General features: G+C 39.8%; 1 protein-coding gene across 2 annotated transcripts; it reads left to right on the forward strand.

The window, feature by feature from the left end:
- Positions 1-388: 388 nt before the first annotated feature.
- ca5a (carbonic anhydrase Va) lies at positions 389-10784 on the forward strand. 2 transcript variants are annotated; one of them, XM_054777340.1, is made up of 8 exons: positions 688-823; positions 1016-3656; positions 3801-3998; positions 5350-5468; positions 7302-7397; positions 7779-7841; positions 8886-9044; positions 9135-10784. In XM_054777340.1, exons 2-8 carry the CDS (start codon positions 3611-3613, stop codon positions 9348-9350), a joined length of 897 nt encoding a protein of 298 aa, XP_054633315.1. In that variant the 5' UTR covers positions 688-823; positions 1016-3610; the 3' UTR covers positions 9351-10784. The 2 variants fall into 2 exon arrangements, with proteins under 2 accessions (XP_054633314.1, XP_054633315.1); XM_054777339.1 differs by lacking the exon at positions 1016-3656 and having other exon boundaries at positions 389-823.
- The last annotated feature ends 1747 nt before the right edge of the window (positions 10785-12531 follow it).

The following is a 12531-nucleotide window of genomic DNA, read 5'->3' on the forward strand; positions in this document are numbered from 1 at the left end:
AGTTACTTTCTTACTTTTCCTTGGGTATACATTTCGAGCTGTACTTGTACTTGAATACATTTCAGCAAAGTAAGTGTTTTTACTTGAGTACAATTTTATACTCTTTACACCTCTGTTGAATGAGTACAGTTTTCTACAATTATTCAACAGTGAATAATACTTGTAGTTTAACAGCTGATGTGTTGGATGTCAGTAAGCGCTAATGTTGTACAGTGGAGTGTACTATTTATGCACAGCGAGCGTATAGAGTTCTATAAATAAATTTGTGTATAAAAGGATTTTAAAGAATGTGATGTTGAGCCATCATTGTTGATGACACTGACGCCCCTCAGTGGTCGACACTGATTGGTCAACACCACAGTCCCTCCCCCTTCTGCTTGTGGACAAACACAAGTCTGGGGTCCTGTGTGTGTGTCATCGAGTCTTCTGTTTGTTTTTTTCCAATGGATTCGGGACAAAATGACGCTCTAGCTGTACATTAACGCTTTCCCTTTTTCCCCTCAGTATTTTTGGCCGCGTGTAAAGGCAGACGCTGGACTTCCCCCGCCTCCAACACATTGACGGAAGCAGTTAGAGACACCGAAGCAGTAGAGCTTCGTCTCTGACTGACAGCTAACTTTTAGCTAGTTGAGCTAACCTTTAGATTTTCCCCGAAAAAAAGCTCTGAGTTGAACAACGATGGTGACATTGTCATCAGTAATTCGACCTCTGGCTTCTCAGCTTCACCGCCAGCTCTTCAGACACACAGGGAGGAGTCAGCGGCTGACCCCAGTCCGCGGTTGTAATCTGACGGCGTGCTCCAGCAGATATGTGCTGTCGCGAAGTAAGTACATGCACAATAAAGCTAAAATATGTGTGCTTTAAACTGCAGGATGTCATTTAGCAGTATTGTTGACCGGAAAACGTGCATGAAGATGCAAGTATTGATACTACTGTAATCTACATATAGGAGAACAGTCCATACTCCTAACATGTTTAATCTCCTATCAGTTTATTCATTCATTTTCTATGCTAGGGTCAGCTGACTTTGGGCGAGAGGCTTGCTACACCCTGGCCAGCCAATCACACTCGCATTCCTACCTATATGGACAATTAAGAGTCTCCAATTAACCCAACATGTACAGAGATGCCCAAGGGGAGATTCGAACCTAAATCTGCACAAGTTATTGTTACGTCACAATTTCTCCACCATCACATGGTCTACATTGACAGCCACCGACAGGCTGCAACATTCAAATGTCCTGTGCGCAATGTTAAGCGCTCAGGAGGCGAACTATGCAAACTGCTCTGAGTGGGATAGCCAGTTTTTCACCACACCCAATACAGTACCGGGAACTGGATTTTCCTGTTATATAAAGCCAACCTTAAGCATGTACTGTATGCACACCCATATTGAAGACTTGTGAGTCATGGAGAAATCATGCATACTGCACCTCCCTTGAACGTGTTCCTTCTGGCTAATGATTGCTAAGAGTATAGCATAAATGGTACAGCCTGGGTTTGTCATTTACTGAAAGTGGTATAAGGGCTTGTCACTGGGGTAGTGCCCTCAAGGATGAACTGCTTTTAGTTTGGAGCCTATTTGCACGTTCTTTGTTACAACTGTACAAGAGCTCATAATGGTCCAAAAGTGTTTTTTTTTCCCCCCAGCCTCATGCAACGAGTGATGTACATTCTATTTATCTATAATTGATTACACCTTTAGACATTTTCTTGAACATACAATGGAACCTCGGTTAGCATACATCCTGGTTAGTGTGAGTTTTGGTTAACCTTGAACATTTCTGCCAAATTTTTGCCTCGTTGTTCGTGCATTTCTCAGTTACTGTACAGCACGGCGCGCATCTTGTTATGTTATTAATACACTGCACGAGTCCAACTGTGTTCTCACAAAAAGGCCCTGTCAGCAGCCTTTTAGCTTGCCAATAACATGGGATTGAAGTCATGAAAGCTTAACATGAAGGAAAGATGACTACCAACAATACACTTCCGGCCTTCACAATGAAAGCGCTTCGCGTTACATTCTGTCTGACTGCACCGAACAAAAGTCTGACAAAAAAGGAACATCATCAAATTAAAACCAGAAAATAAATACAGAGTCACCATTGGTACGAGCCTGGAGTTTGTTTCCCAGCGAAAAGATTATCACATCGTTGTTTGAAGTGGGTGGCAGGCAGTGTGCTAGCATGAATTAACCTGACACTGAACAAAATACGAACACTAACGCTCAACACAGACACAAAAACGTCAAAGCTCACCTTTATGCATTCACACACAGCGTCAGCATTTGTGGCAGAAGTTATGTGAAATTCTCACCTTGACTCAGAGCACACAACTGTGGTGCGTTCAAGGACCGCTCAGTGAACCATGAAACAAAAAAAACATGCAAAAGCTATGGGCTTTTAACAGTATGTTATTTTCCAATAAAATAACAGCCCTTATTTCAAAATGGATATGCATTTACATATCATTTGATGTAGTGATTTACAAAAACATGTCTTTCAATACTCCAAGCAAGAGTCTTGCCCAGTTAACTTTTAACTTCCAGTTTTTTAAATGGACTGTCTGCAATTGGTTCTCCGAAAAATGTGAATGTGCTGCAAGCATTATATCTCGCCGTCCTCCTGCTTTGAGTACTTAAAGTACGCCGCGTGTAACACATGCATGCTGAGGATAGCAAAGTTTAGCTACTCACGTTAGCTATCAATGACTGTATAGCCTACTGCAACAACATCATGAGTGTTTCGTGACTATTGGTAACATATGCCAGCTGGTGGCGCTGTTCGTATATTTTTTGGTTGACAAAAAATGTGTCTTTTGCTGTGTTCTGGAGTTCATACTGTTCCAACTAAGTTAGGAACAATGTATTCAGTGTTTGGGGTTTTTCAATAAGGACGATTCTGTGATGCAGACAAGAACGGACTCCCACCAGACAACCACCAGCTGAATGGGCAGGAAAGGCTTTGCAAGCATTTAATTTGCACCGTTGCAATAACAGAATTAGGCAGCCAACTACCACAGGAGTAGTCGAGAAAGGCTTAAGGAGATGAAGGTCATCTCCCAGTCAGACCTGTTCCCAGCGGAAACCATAAGTCATGTGCTGGATAATTGTGGATGAGGACAAACTGTTGTTTCTGAAACCTTGGCAGTTACACTTGTATGATTGTCTCCTCTTTTGATGCTTACTCTGTCATGGTGAGGACAGTAAGACATATACTTCCTTCTGAGCTTTTTAACTTGTTTTCTATGGATTTCAACAGATGAGGTACTCAGTAGAAAGCAGAGTTTCATGTAATTAGAAGTCAGGTCCTTTGACGGACTTTGGCCTCAGCAGGCTTTTCGACCAGCCAGAGGTCCTGGTCTGATTCGCTCCCTGTGGAGGGGTGCTGGGGGAGTGCCAGGACATTCCGTAGGTCACTTTCTGTACAGCCGGCCCACTTCTCTGTTGTTTAGTCATTTCCTTTAAGGGTGAAAAGTAGGACTAGAAGGAAGTCGAAATAGTCAGCCTCTACTTTCACATTCAGGTCTTTCAGGCAGCTCAAGAGTGGTGTCTTATCTTTGTCAGTGTCATTTTTCAAAGTAGCATACTTGGATTTTTTAAAAATTCAAAATGGACTGTTTCACAATGCAGGAAGCAGCTGAATACAACATGAAAAGTAGGTTTGTTCTTCATTTTGTGTTTGACATTCGCTTTAATAAACACCTGTCGTCGTTTTTCCCCCCCATGCATTTATAGGACAACTGATTAACTTCTTTTTGCCTTTCTCTGCCTTTTTTCTAAACCTCCTATCCTTATCCAGTGCACCCCATGTGGCAAGGACCCCTTGCGGTTCCAGGAGGTGATCGCCAGTCTCCGATTGATATCGTTGTGCGCAAGAGTGTCTTTGATGCTCAGCTGAAACCTTTGGTCACTGTCTATGACCCAGCGACTTGCCAGCAAATCTGGAACAATGGTTACTCCTTCCTGGTTGAATATGATGACACTACAGATAGGTCCAGTAAGTGCTCTTCCGTCAAGTACATTTGTGTTTATGTGATTTCAATGTAAGGGGGGGTCAGCTATGACATTACCTTATGGTTTCACTGCCAAAACTCAAATCCAAGCAAGATTAGACGTCTGAAATAAAGACAAGAACATCTTACTCGCCAAAATGCTTGAAACTCATAAAATGGCCTTTTGCCAAGCCACATTTTCTCTGATTCCCAACACAATCGAAAGTGTCAAAGTTTCAGTCATGCACATAGGATGCTCTTTTTTTTCCTCAGCCCCTCTTAAAGAGCCCTCTGTCGCAGAAGTTTTGTAATCAATGTTACACTGAGAGCCGCAGATAAAACCACCATGTGGATCTGGTGACTGTCATGTGACTGCTACTCCTGACCACTGCAACGTATAGACTTTTTCTTGGATAACTTCATGTTGAATGTGCTCATTTGTTGAACAGAAATACATGATTCTTTGTTTATGTCACATGCTAGAGTCTTTTATTATGTACCGGACTAAAACATTATATATTGATCAAACCACAATATTAAGACCACTTGCACAATCTAATGAGATGACTACATCGTACTGACAGCAGTTTACCTCATTTTCTTCTCCTCATTTAGTTATATGAGGATCATAATATTAGAAACAGCCCTCAGAATGCAGCAGTACAGTTGTACACTACAACTACAACAAATTACCTTTTTGATGGGGTCTGTCAAAATGAATCCTGTCTTTGTAGAAATATAATTTCCGATTTAGTTTTGTAGGTTGTGCAAATGTTTATAATATTTAATTATATTAAATATTACATTTAGTTATATTAAATATTTTTTATTTAACTACCCTATGTATTGAGAATATAATTTACTATATATTTAATTATGTGATAAGACTATGATTTTACCATATATTTCATAATTATTATATATTTAGGGCTGCACGGTGGCCGAGGTTAGCATTCGGGTTCAAATGTCTGTAGGGACATCTGTGTGTGGAGTTTGCATGTTCTCTCCCCCTGCGTGCGTGGGTTTTCTCCGGGTACTCCGGCTTCCTCCCACATTAAATTGCCCATAGGTGTGAATGTGACTGTCAATGGTTGTTGGTCTATATATGCCCTGTGATTGGCTGGCAACCAGTCCAGGGTGTACTCTGCCTTTCGCCAGAAGTCAGCTGACATAGACTCCAGCATACCTGCGACACTAGTGAGGATAGAAGCTGATCGAAAATGAATGGATGGATATTATACATTTAATATAATTAAATGTTTGAAGACGTTTGGTGTAGCAGAGGTCTTATGTTAGGACTGCCATATCCTAAGTATAAAAGTTAACCAATGTATATCCTATCAAATGTTGCCACAGCACTGAAAGGGGGGCCCTTGCAAGACAAATTTAGGCTGTGTCAGTTCCACTTCCACTGGGGTGAGTGCAATGCTTGGGGGTCGGAGCACACCGTGGACAGGAGGTTATTTCCTGCAGAGGTATGCTACAATTGCACATTGTACACTGCTGTTTTATTTGTGATTAGATATAAATACCAGTGTATTGATTTGCCTGGAAACATTTATTTGGTCAGGTGAGAAAGTTTGTAAATTGTATTACGTTCACCTTAAAAACGATATTGAACATGATACCTGCGTGGCAAGCATGATTTGTGACAAATACCTGCCAGCGTTTGCACTTGGAGGGAAGTTTAACGGAAATGAAGGGAAATTCCATGGCAGCATATGTACTTGGAATACAGTAAGTATCAATTAAACTGTACCCTTAAATCAGCAAGTGCAGGTTAGCAATAGTAGCTCATTTGTTTAGCAGTCAGACACTATTGACTAAACAAAGACAGCAGTCATTCCAACTATAATGATATCAGAACATCAAGTTATTTATTGTGTATTTATTATGTTTGCAGGCGCATTGTACTTTAGCCCAAGGTGAATTTGCCTTTGGTACAATAAAGCTTATTCTGAGTCTGATAAGAGAAGCCACTAATGCTTCAAATATATCTCTTAAAGAAAAAACTCACATCAGCAAAGACTTCTGCACCAATAGAAAGCAGTATAAATAAAAAGATCATGGATTTGCATAAGCGTAGCATCAGCAAAACCGTATGCGGAAGTGACACTTTGAAAATAAAAGGTTTCAGAATAAGAGTCTCTGCAAAACGTGCATAAACAAGAAAAAATCTTAACAGGTAGCGACAAACCTATCTGTGGCGCTCCGCATGTATTTGTGGCGGGCTACCACAAATGAATGAATGGGAAATGCTGGTATATCTTTAGACACGCTTAAATGAGATGAGGTACTGACTACTTCACAGGATGTGCAAATGTATGAAATAAAGTGTGACGATAAAGAGGTTTCTGACTTCTGACTTACTGATTCGACTGCTCAAACATCCATGAAGAAAATAAAAATCGATTCCATTGATTTTTTTATTTTATTTTTTTACTCACATAGTTGTACTTGAAAGAGTTGTATGAAGCTTGGTCTGCACAAGAGTTATTACCGAGATTGGATCAAAGTGCTACTCTGTGGGCAGTAGAAATGGAGCACTTAACAATGTGAACTGTCAGTGAACATCTCAGTTCCTTCTACCTCAGTTTAAGTGTCATTCAGCTCATTACTTTACTGTTCTTTTCACGCTCACTGCTGCCATCAGTGTCTCACCAGGCAGCTTTTTGTCAGAAAAAAAAAAAAAAAACTTTCACTGCTATGCAGCTTTCACAGTTAATGTAGCATGTTAATCACTGAGGAAATAAACGTGTCATGCCATGTGAATGTGGACAAGTTCGGTCCGTGACCCATAATCCTATGTTTTGTCTACATTACAATGTACTGTAGTCTTCTCTGCTAGTTGCATAACTGGTACACCAAGTATGTGTTGAGGAGTCTTCTTTTATGGGTGCATATTTTACCCATTCTCTCTATATGTCTTCCACCAAGCCCTAATTGCTGATGCTGGGAATGTATTTACGTCCCGTTTCCACAACTAAGCTGACTGTGTGATCGTATTCTCACAGATGAAGTTGCAGTCCCGTCTGACAACTTTAAGTCCTTGTTCTGTATAGTTTTTTCGTGCATGTGTCGTCCCAATTATGTGATCACTAATCATTAGTAAGGTAAAGCGAGGCTTACAACTTATTTTATATCAACTATCATTAAAAAAAATGCTTTAACATAGCGCAACTAGAAGAAAAAAAACATTTTCAAGAAATGATGATTGAGTGGGTCTCATGCAACGCAATGTTTGGAGTTTGTTGTTTCACACTTGCGTGGCAGCTAATGTTTGACTTGTGTACCACGTATGTTCTCAGCTTCACCTGGTCCACTGGAACTCGGACAAGTACAGCCTGTTTGAGGAGGCAGTGATGGAGGACAATGGGCTCGCTGTTATTGGAGTCTTTCTTAAGGTAACAATCACACGTGCATACATTGGGGGAAATAATTATTTCACCCCCTGATGAATTTGTAAGATTACCCCCTTACAAAGACATGAACGCAACTGGTGACTAACTACAACAAACATCTGACCTCTGTATTGAACTTTAGGCAGCAAACTTGGGGCCTGTATTGTCTGCTGGTTTATTACATGCATTGTAACTAAAACAAGTCTTGCAAGTCTGCGATTGGCTGGCAACCAGTCCAGGGTGTACACTGCCTCTTGCCCGAAGTCAGCTGGGATAGGCTCCAGCATACCCCCGTGAGCCTTATTAGGATACGCGTCATAGAAAATGGCTGGATGGAAGTCTTGCAAGTATTGCCCATTGCTAAACATGTCTACTCCTGTGTAGGTGGGGAAGAGACACGATGGCCTACAGAAACTGGTAGATGCTCTGCCTGCAATCCGACACAAGGTCAGTCTGCTGTTACGCACATACACACAAAGTTTTTGCTTTTTTTGGATAACGTGAAAAGGTTTCCAGTCCAGTAATAGAATATGTTCAAATGTTTTTATTTTTTGACTGATCTTTGAATGGATATTGTTAAAGTGTTTAAATCTTTTAACACTTGACAACTTATATTGTATATAGGTTCCACGCTCCTAATTACTAAGCAGTGACCCTTAATTTTCTATTTATTTAGTTGAATAATCAGATGTGGCTGTTGAATAATGCCTTCAGTAATACACAAATACGCAGAACAAGCGCATTTGCTATGCTCATTATACTTATATTACAGTGCCTGCAACGCTCTAACCTGCTGCTGAAGTGGAAAAGTTAAAAGGTCAACAAAGATTTTCTTTACAAATATGCCCCACAAGTCAAACTCAGCTAAAAAAAAGTAGTAGTTGTTCCAGTTAGTTGGTGGGGCCACTTAAGGAAAGAGTTTGGCTTGTCAAAACAATATGCGTTCAAAAGAGTAATAATACATTTGCATCACAAAAATGCCTTCTTGGAAAAAACAGACCTCACAATCACTCAGCGTTACTTTCTCTCCTGTCATATCATTGCGCGTCCTTTGTTGTGTGTGTGTTCCACAGTGTGCACATGCGCGGATGCGACGTGAGACTCTCGCATTTATCCGGTACGTTCCTCATCACCGAAATCCGATCGGAGCTCGGCTCACGGGACGAAGTGGGGTGGAAGTCACTGCTGAATAGGATGTCATACAAATTCATGTCAAAAAATCCAAACTATCCCTTTAACTGATACTTAAAACATAATTTAAAAAAAAATAATTTTGTCTTTCTCCAGAAACTAGAACGTGGAAGTCACCCACGGTCACGGACTGCATTGCGTCCAACTTGATTGACTTGTTTGATTGTATAATATAGATATTGTATGGTGCTGTGTGATTGGCATTGCAATAGTCAATTTTTAATGAAAGAAAATGTACAAAAAAGCACCAGCTTATGTATGAAAGAGTCAATATGTTATCTGCTCTGTGTTTGACTGCAGGGCAGTGTGGTAGAGTTTACTAAATTTGACGCTGGCTGTCTGTTACCCGCCAACACTGATGATTACTGGACATACCATGGCTCTCTTACAACCCCTCCCCTGACAGAGTCTGTCACCTGGATCGTTATGAAGCAGCACATAGAAGTTAGCCACGACCAGGTATGTCTTTTTGTGCACACTGGCCCTCGAGCAGAGTGTTTGTGTGACTAAACTGCTAACTTTAAGCTTTTGTGACTTGCTTCCTTCAAGCTGGCTGTCTTCAGGAGCCTTCTGTTCACCTCTGCTGAGGAGGAGATCCAGAAGAGCATGGTGAACAACTTCCGTGTGCAACAGCCTCTGCGGGGTCGCACCGTGCGCTCCTCATTCAGTCCATTCCTGAAGGAGGCGCCGTCTGACCAAGGCGACAGCACACCCACTGATCCCACCAAACGCAGTACTTGTTTTATCTCTCACACGAAAACATAGTCTCTCAAACATACATATTTTGCAGTACAATTTCCTCTTTCGCTGACAAACAGTACTTGGAAGCAGTGGGTAAGCTTTTGTTTTATGGTAGTTTTGATAAATGACATTTACCTTTTCACTACTGGTTTTGACAAACTGATCATTTAAAGGGGTGGTTCCTGGTAAATAGTTTTAAAGTTGTTTGTTCAGAGAAAATGTATTTATTTTTAAGTTGCTTTGACATTTAATTCAGTTGACTTTGAAGCGTTTTTATCAATCCGCAGCTGACAGTGAACAATGGAGCTGCTAGTGGAGACTCAACAGCACTATGTGCTGGTCACAGTTGGTACTGCAGTGGCACTTACAGTAAACAGTACGTATCAAGTTTTTTTTTTTTTTTTTTTTTTAGTTTTTAAAACAATTTCTTTACTTGATAGGCTTGAAGGCACTTATTTTTTTCTCTATTTTACTGTACATAGTACATTTGACCTTTTATACTGACAGTCTTTGCTTTTGTGTTGTCTGTGACAAGCATCCCTACACACGAGCTTTCAAGTACAGGTACATACGATTAACTAATTGGAACACTCTCATGCATACAATCATGCCAGATGTGTTGGTATGTCATACATTGTGTGTACATATTCATTTCGAGTAAGGTAACTGGAACAGTGCCTTCAATTCTTTTTAACATAGTTCCACAGTTGAATCGATTGCCCTTCTATTGTGAGGTCATTGGAAACAAAGTTTGGTCTCATGAAGCGTTTTCCACACAAAGAGTTACATCTTATACGTCTACCTTAGCTGCACAGCCCGCCGTAGCCAATGTGGCGCCCCGCAGCATCAGCAATTTACTGACGCTTACACAAGAAATCGAATAGTGTTTTTACTGTTTTATGAGACAATGTGTTAACCAGTTAAAATGCTTAACAAATTACAAATACAAAAAAAAATCTGAAATACAAGTCCTGTAAATAAGTCAGTAATGGTCATAAATGATGAATCCAGTAGCCAACTTCAAACTGTTTAAATGATCACACAGTTTGCACACAACTCAAATACATGAGCTACATTTACACTATGCAATAAGTATATACAAAACTAAATAATATATACAAAACCTAATATAATGCAAAACTATGCACAAAAAGACTTATCATTTGTAGTAATATTAAATGTGCAATGCTTTACGTTGTTCAATGTGAGCTTATCCATTTTAAGAGTAAATAGTAATAACTAGTTTTAATATAATTATATTGAAGCTTTTTTTTTTTTTAAATTTTGTGGCACCCTGAGCGTTTGCCTTTACTGAACAGGGTTCCTACGCAAGTATGGAACAGTATGGAATTTGATTTAATACATTTCCAGGTCTGGAAACTCAAGTATGGAAAAAATATTCATGTTTACAAGACTGTTACCACTGTTCTGTTTTCTAAAAGATAAAATTATGTTTAACTAAAAGAAAAAAGAAATGGATCGAACTGTTTTTTCTAAGGAGATTGCTCGGGCAGCTAATATGTTTGTGTGAGAGCACACAGTGGGCGACGCATCCTGGAAAACATTTCGGAAGATTTGTAAGTTGAATGGCCAGTCCTCTGCTCTTACCCTCCGCCAGCCCTTTGTACGAGCTACACTATAATCCCCTGGAAATTATATACTGACATAATGAAATACATATTCAGACTAATTCCATAACTTGTTTACATGGTACTAGGGCTGCAACTAACCATTATTTTCTTCATCGTAGGTTGCTGCTTTGATCAATCGAGTAATCGGTTAGGCTAAATCAAGATGAACCAAACACAAACAATTAGTGGTTTTGTCTGCAACACATCGGAAAAGAGGCAAAAATGTTTTTTCCAAATTCAAAGCTGATGTGTGTGAATATCTTGGTTTGCCTAATAGGTCTGCTTTCATGGATGACTAAGGAAATTACAAAACATTTGAAAGGCTAAAACCAGAGGGTATTTACATTTTTAAATGACAAAAAAAAGATTAATCGAAAACCAAAATAGTCGATTAATTGGATAATTAATCAGATCAGTCATCGATTAATCATCGCAGCTGTAATGATACACAAGCATGAAGCCACATTGACTGGAAGTGTAGTGAATAGTCACAATGTGCGTTCTTGAAGGCTGCACACCAACCCGATGAACACCGAATAGGTTGTGGGTGAGGGGGTGCTTTTGAGATGCCTAAGGGATTTATATATTCACACGATTTGGTGTTTTTACAGATAATGCAATACAGTACTGCCTTCATCTCATGCTCGACAGGTGCGTTATTTGCATTCATGGTAATATATCATGTCAAACTACATCGAATGCCTGAATGTGCGCATATTCAAACAAATGTTTCCTCTAAATGACTTTAAATAGTTTCATTTGTTACAATGTGATGATTATTAGATTTAGGTGATAAGAGGAGATCATTGTCTTTGTTAGGTTTTACTGTACTGTACCTCTGATTGTGATGTTTTTTTTTTATTATGAACTGCACAATTTTTACCAATGAAACGATCATAATGTCATTATCATATACTGTACTGTACTGTTTTCATGATGCCTTTTATTGCCTTTTAGTCCTCAGACCACTGACTGTCTCAAGTTATGTATGCTGTACACAAGTGTTTCCCAACCTTTATAAAAGGCAGAAAACATGAACATCTCACATCACACCACCAAACTAAAACGTTGCATGAAAGGAAACAGGTGGATACACAGGTTCATTGTGTGCCTCCTGCCATCTAGTGGAGGAGCATTTGTTTGTTCTTACCACTGTGCATCACTGGCATAGACAAAGACATTATTTGTACCCAGTAATCATTTTTGAACCAATTAAGTGAAATTGGATCACTTCCCGTGGCACGGCACATTGGTTGGGAATCACTGCTGTACGCGCTATGCAGTACATACAACTGCCTATTTGTTGAATGGGCAGTCAACATTCCTGTTCTGCGGGGGCTGGTTGAGGTCCCGCTTCTCTCAGCATGCCTTTTTGGATGGTTAGCGCTTTGCTCCTCCAGACCCTTGCTTTTAGGACAATGTACAAAAACAAGTTGTTGATCACATCATGTTTGGATTGTTGAAATCAAACGGACATTCATTCATGTCTTAACAATACATTCATGAGTGATGTAAAGAAAACAATTGTGATTTTTTTTTTTTGGTACATTTTACTTATAATTACTAATGCTGTT

The sequence above is a fragment of the Dunckerocampus dactyliophorus genome, chromosome 5, assembly GCF_027744805.1.
Source record: "Dunckerocampus dactyliophorus isolate RoL2022-P2 chromosome 5, RoL_Ddac_1.1, whole genome shotgun sequence".
NCBI classification, from domain to species: Eukaryota; Metazoa; Chordata; class Actinopteri; order Syngnathiformes; family Syngnathidae; genus Dunckerocampus; species Dunckerocampus dactyliophorus.

Bases quoted from the DNA above. Each gene is read 5' to 3' on its own strand.
- ca5a (XM_054777339.1), top strand. From the start codon at position 679: ATGGTGACATTGTCATCAGTAATTCGACCTCTGGCTTCTCAGCTTCAC. The intron at 3,999-5,349 runs GTAAGTGCTCTT...ATGTTGCCACAG, and splicing joins TGACACTACAGATAGGTCCA to CACTGAAAGGGGGGCCCTTG. The intron at 9,045-9,134 runs GTATGTCTTTTT...GCTTCCTTCAAG, and splicing joins TAGAAGTTAGCCACGACCAG to CTGGCTGTCTTCAGGAGCCT.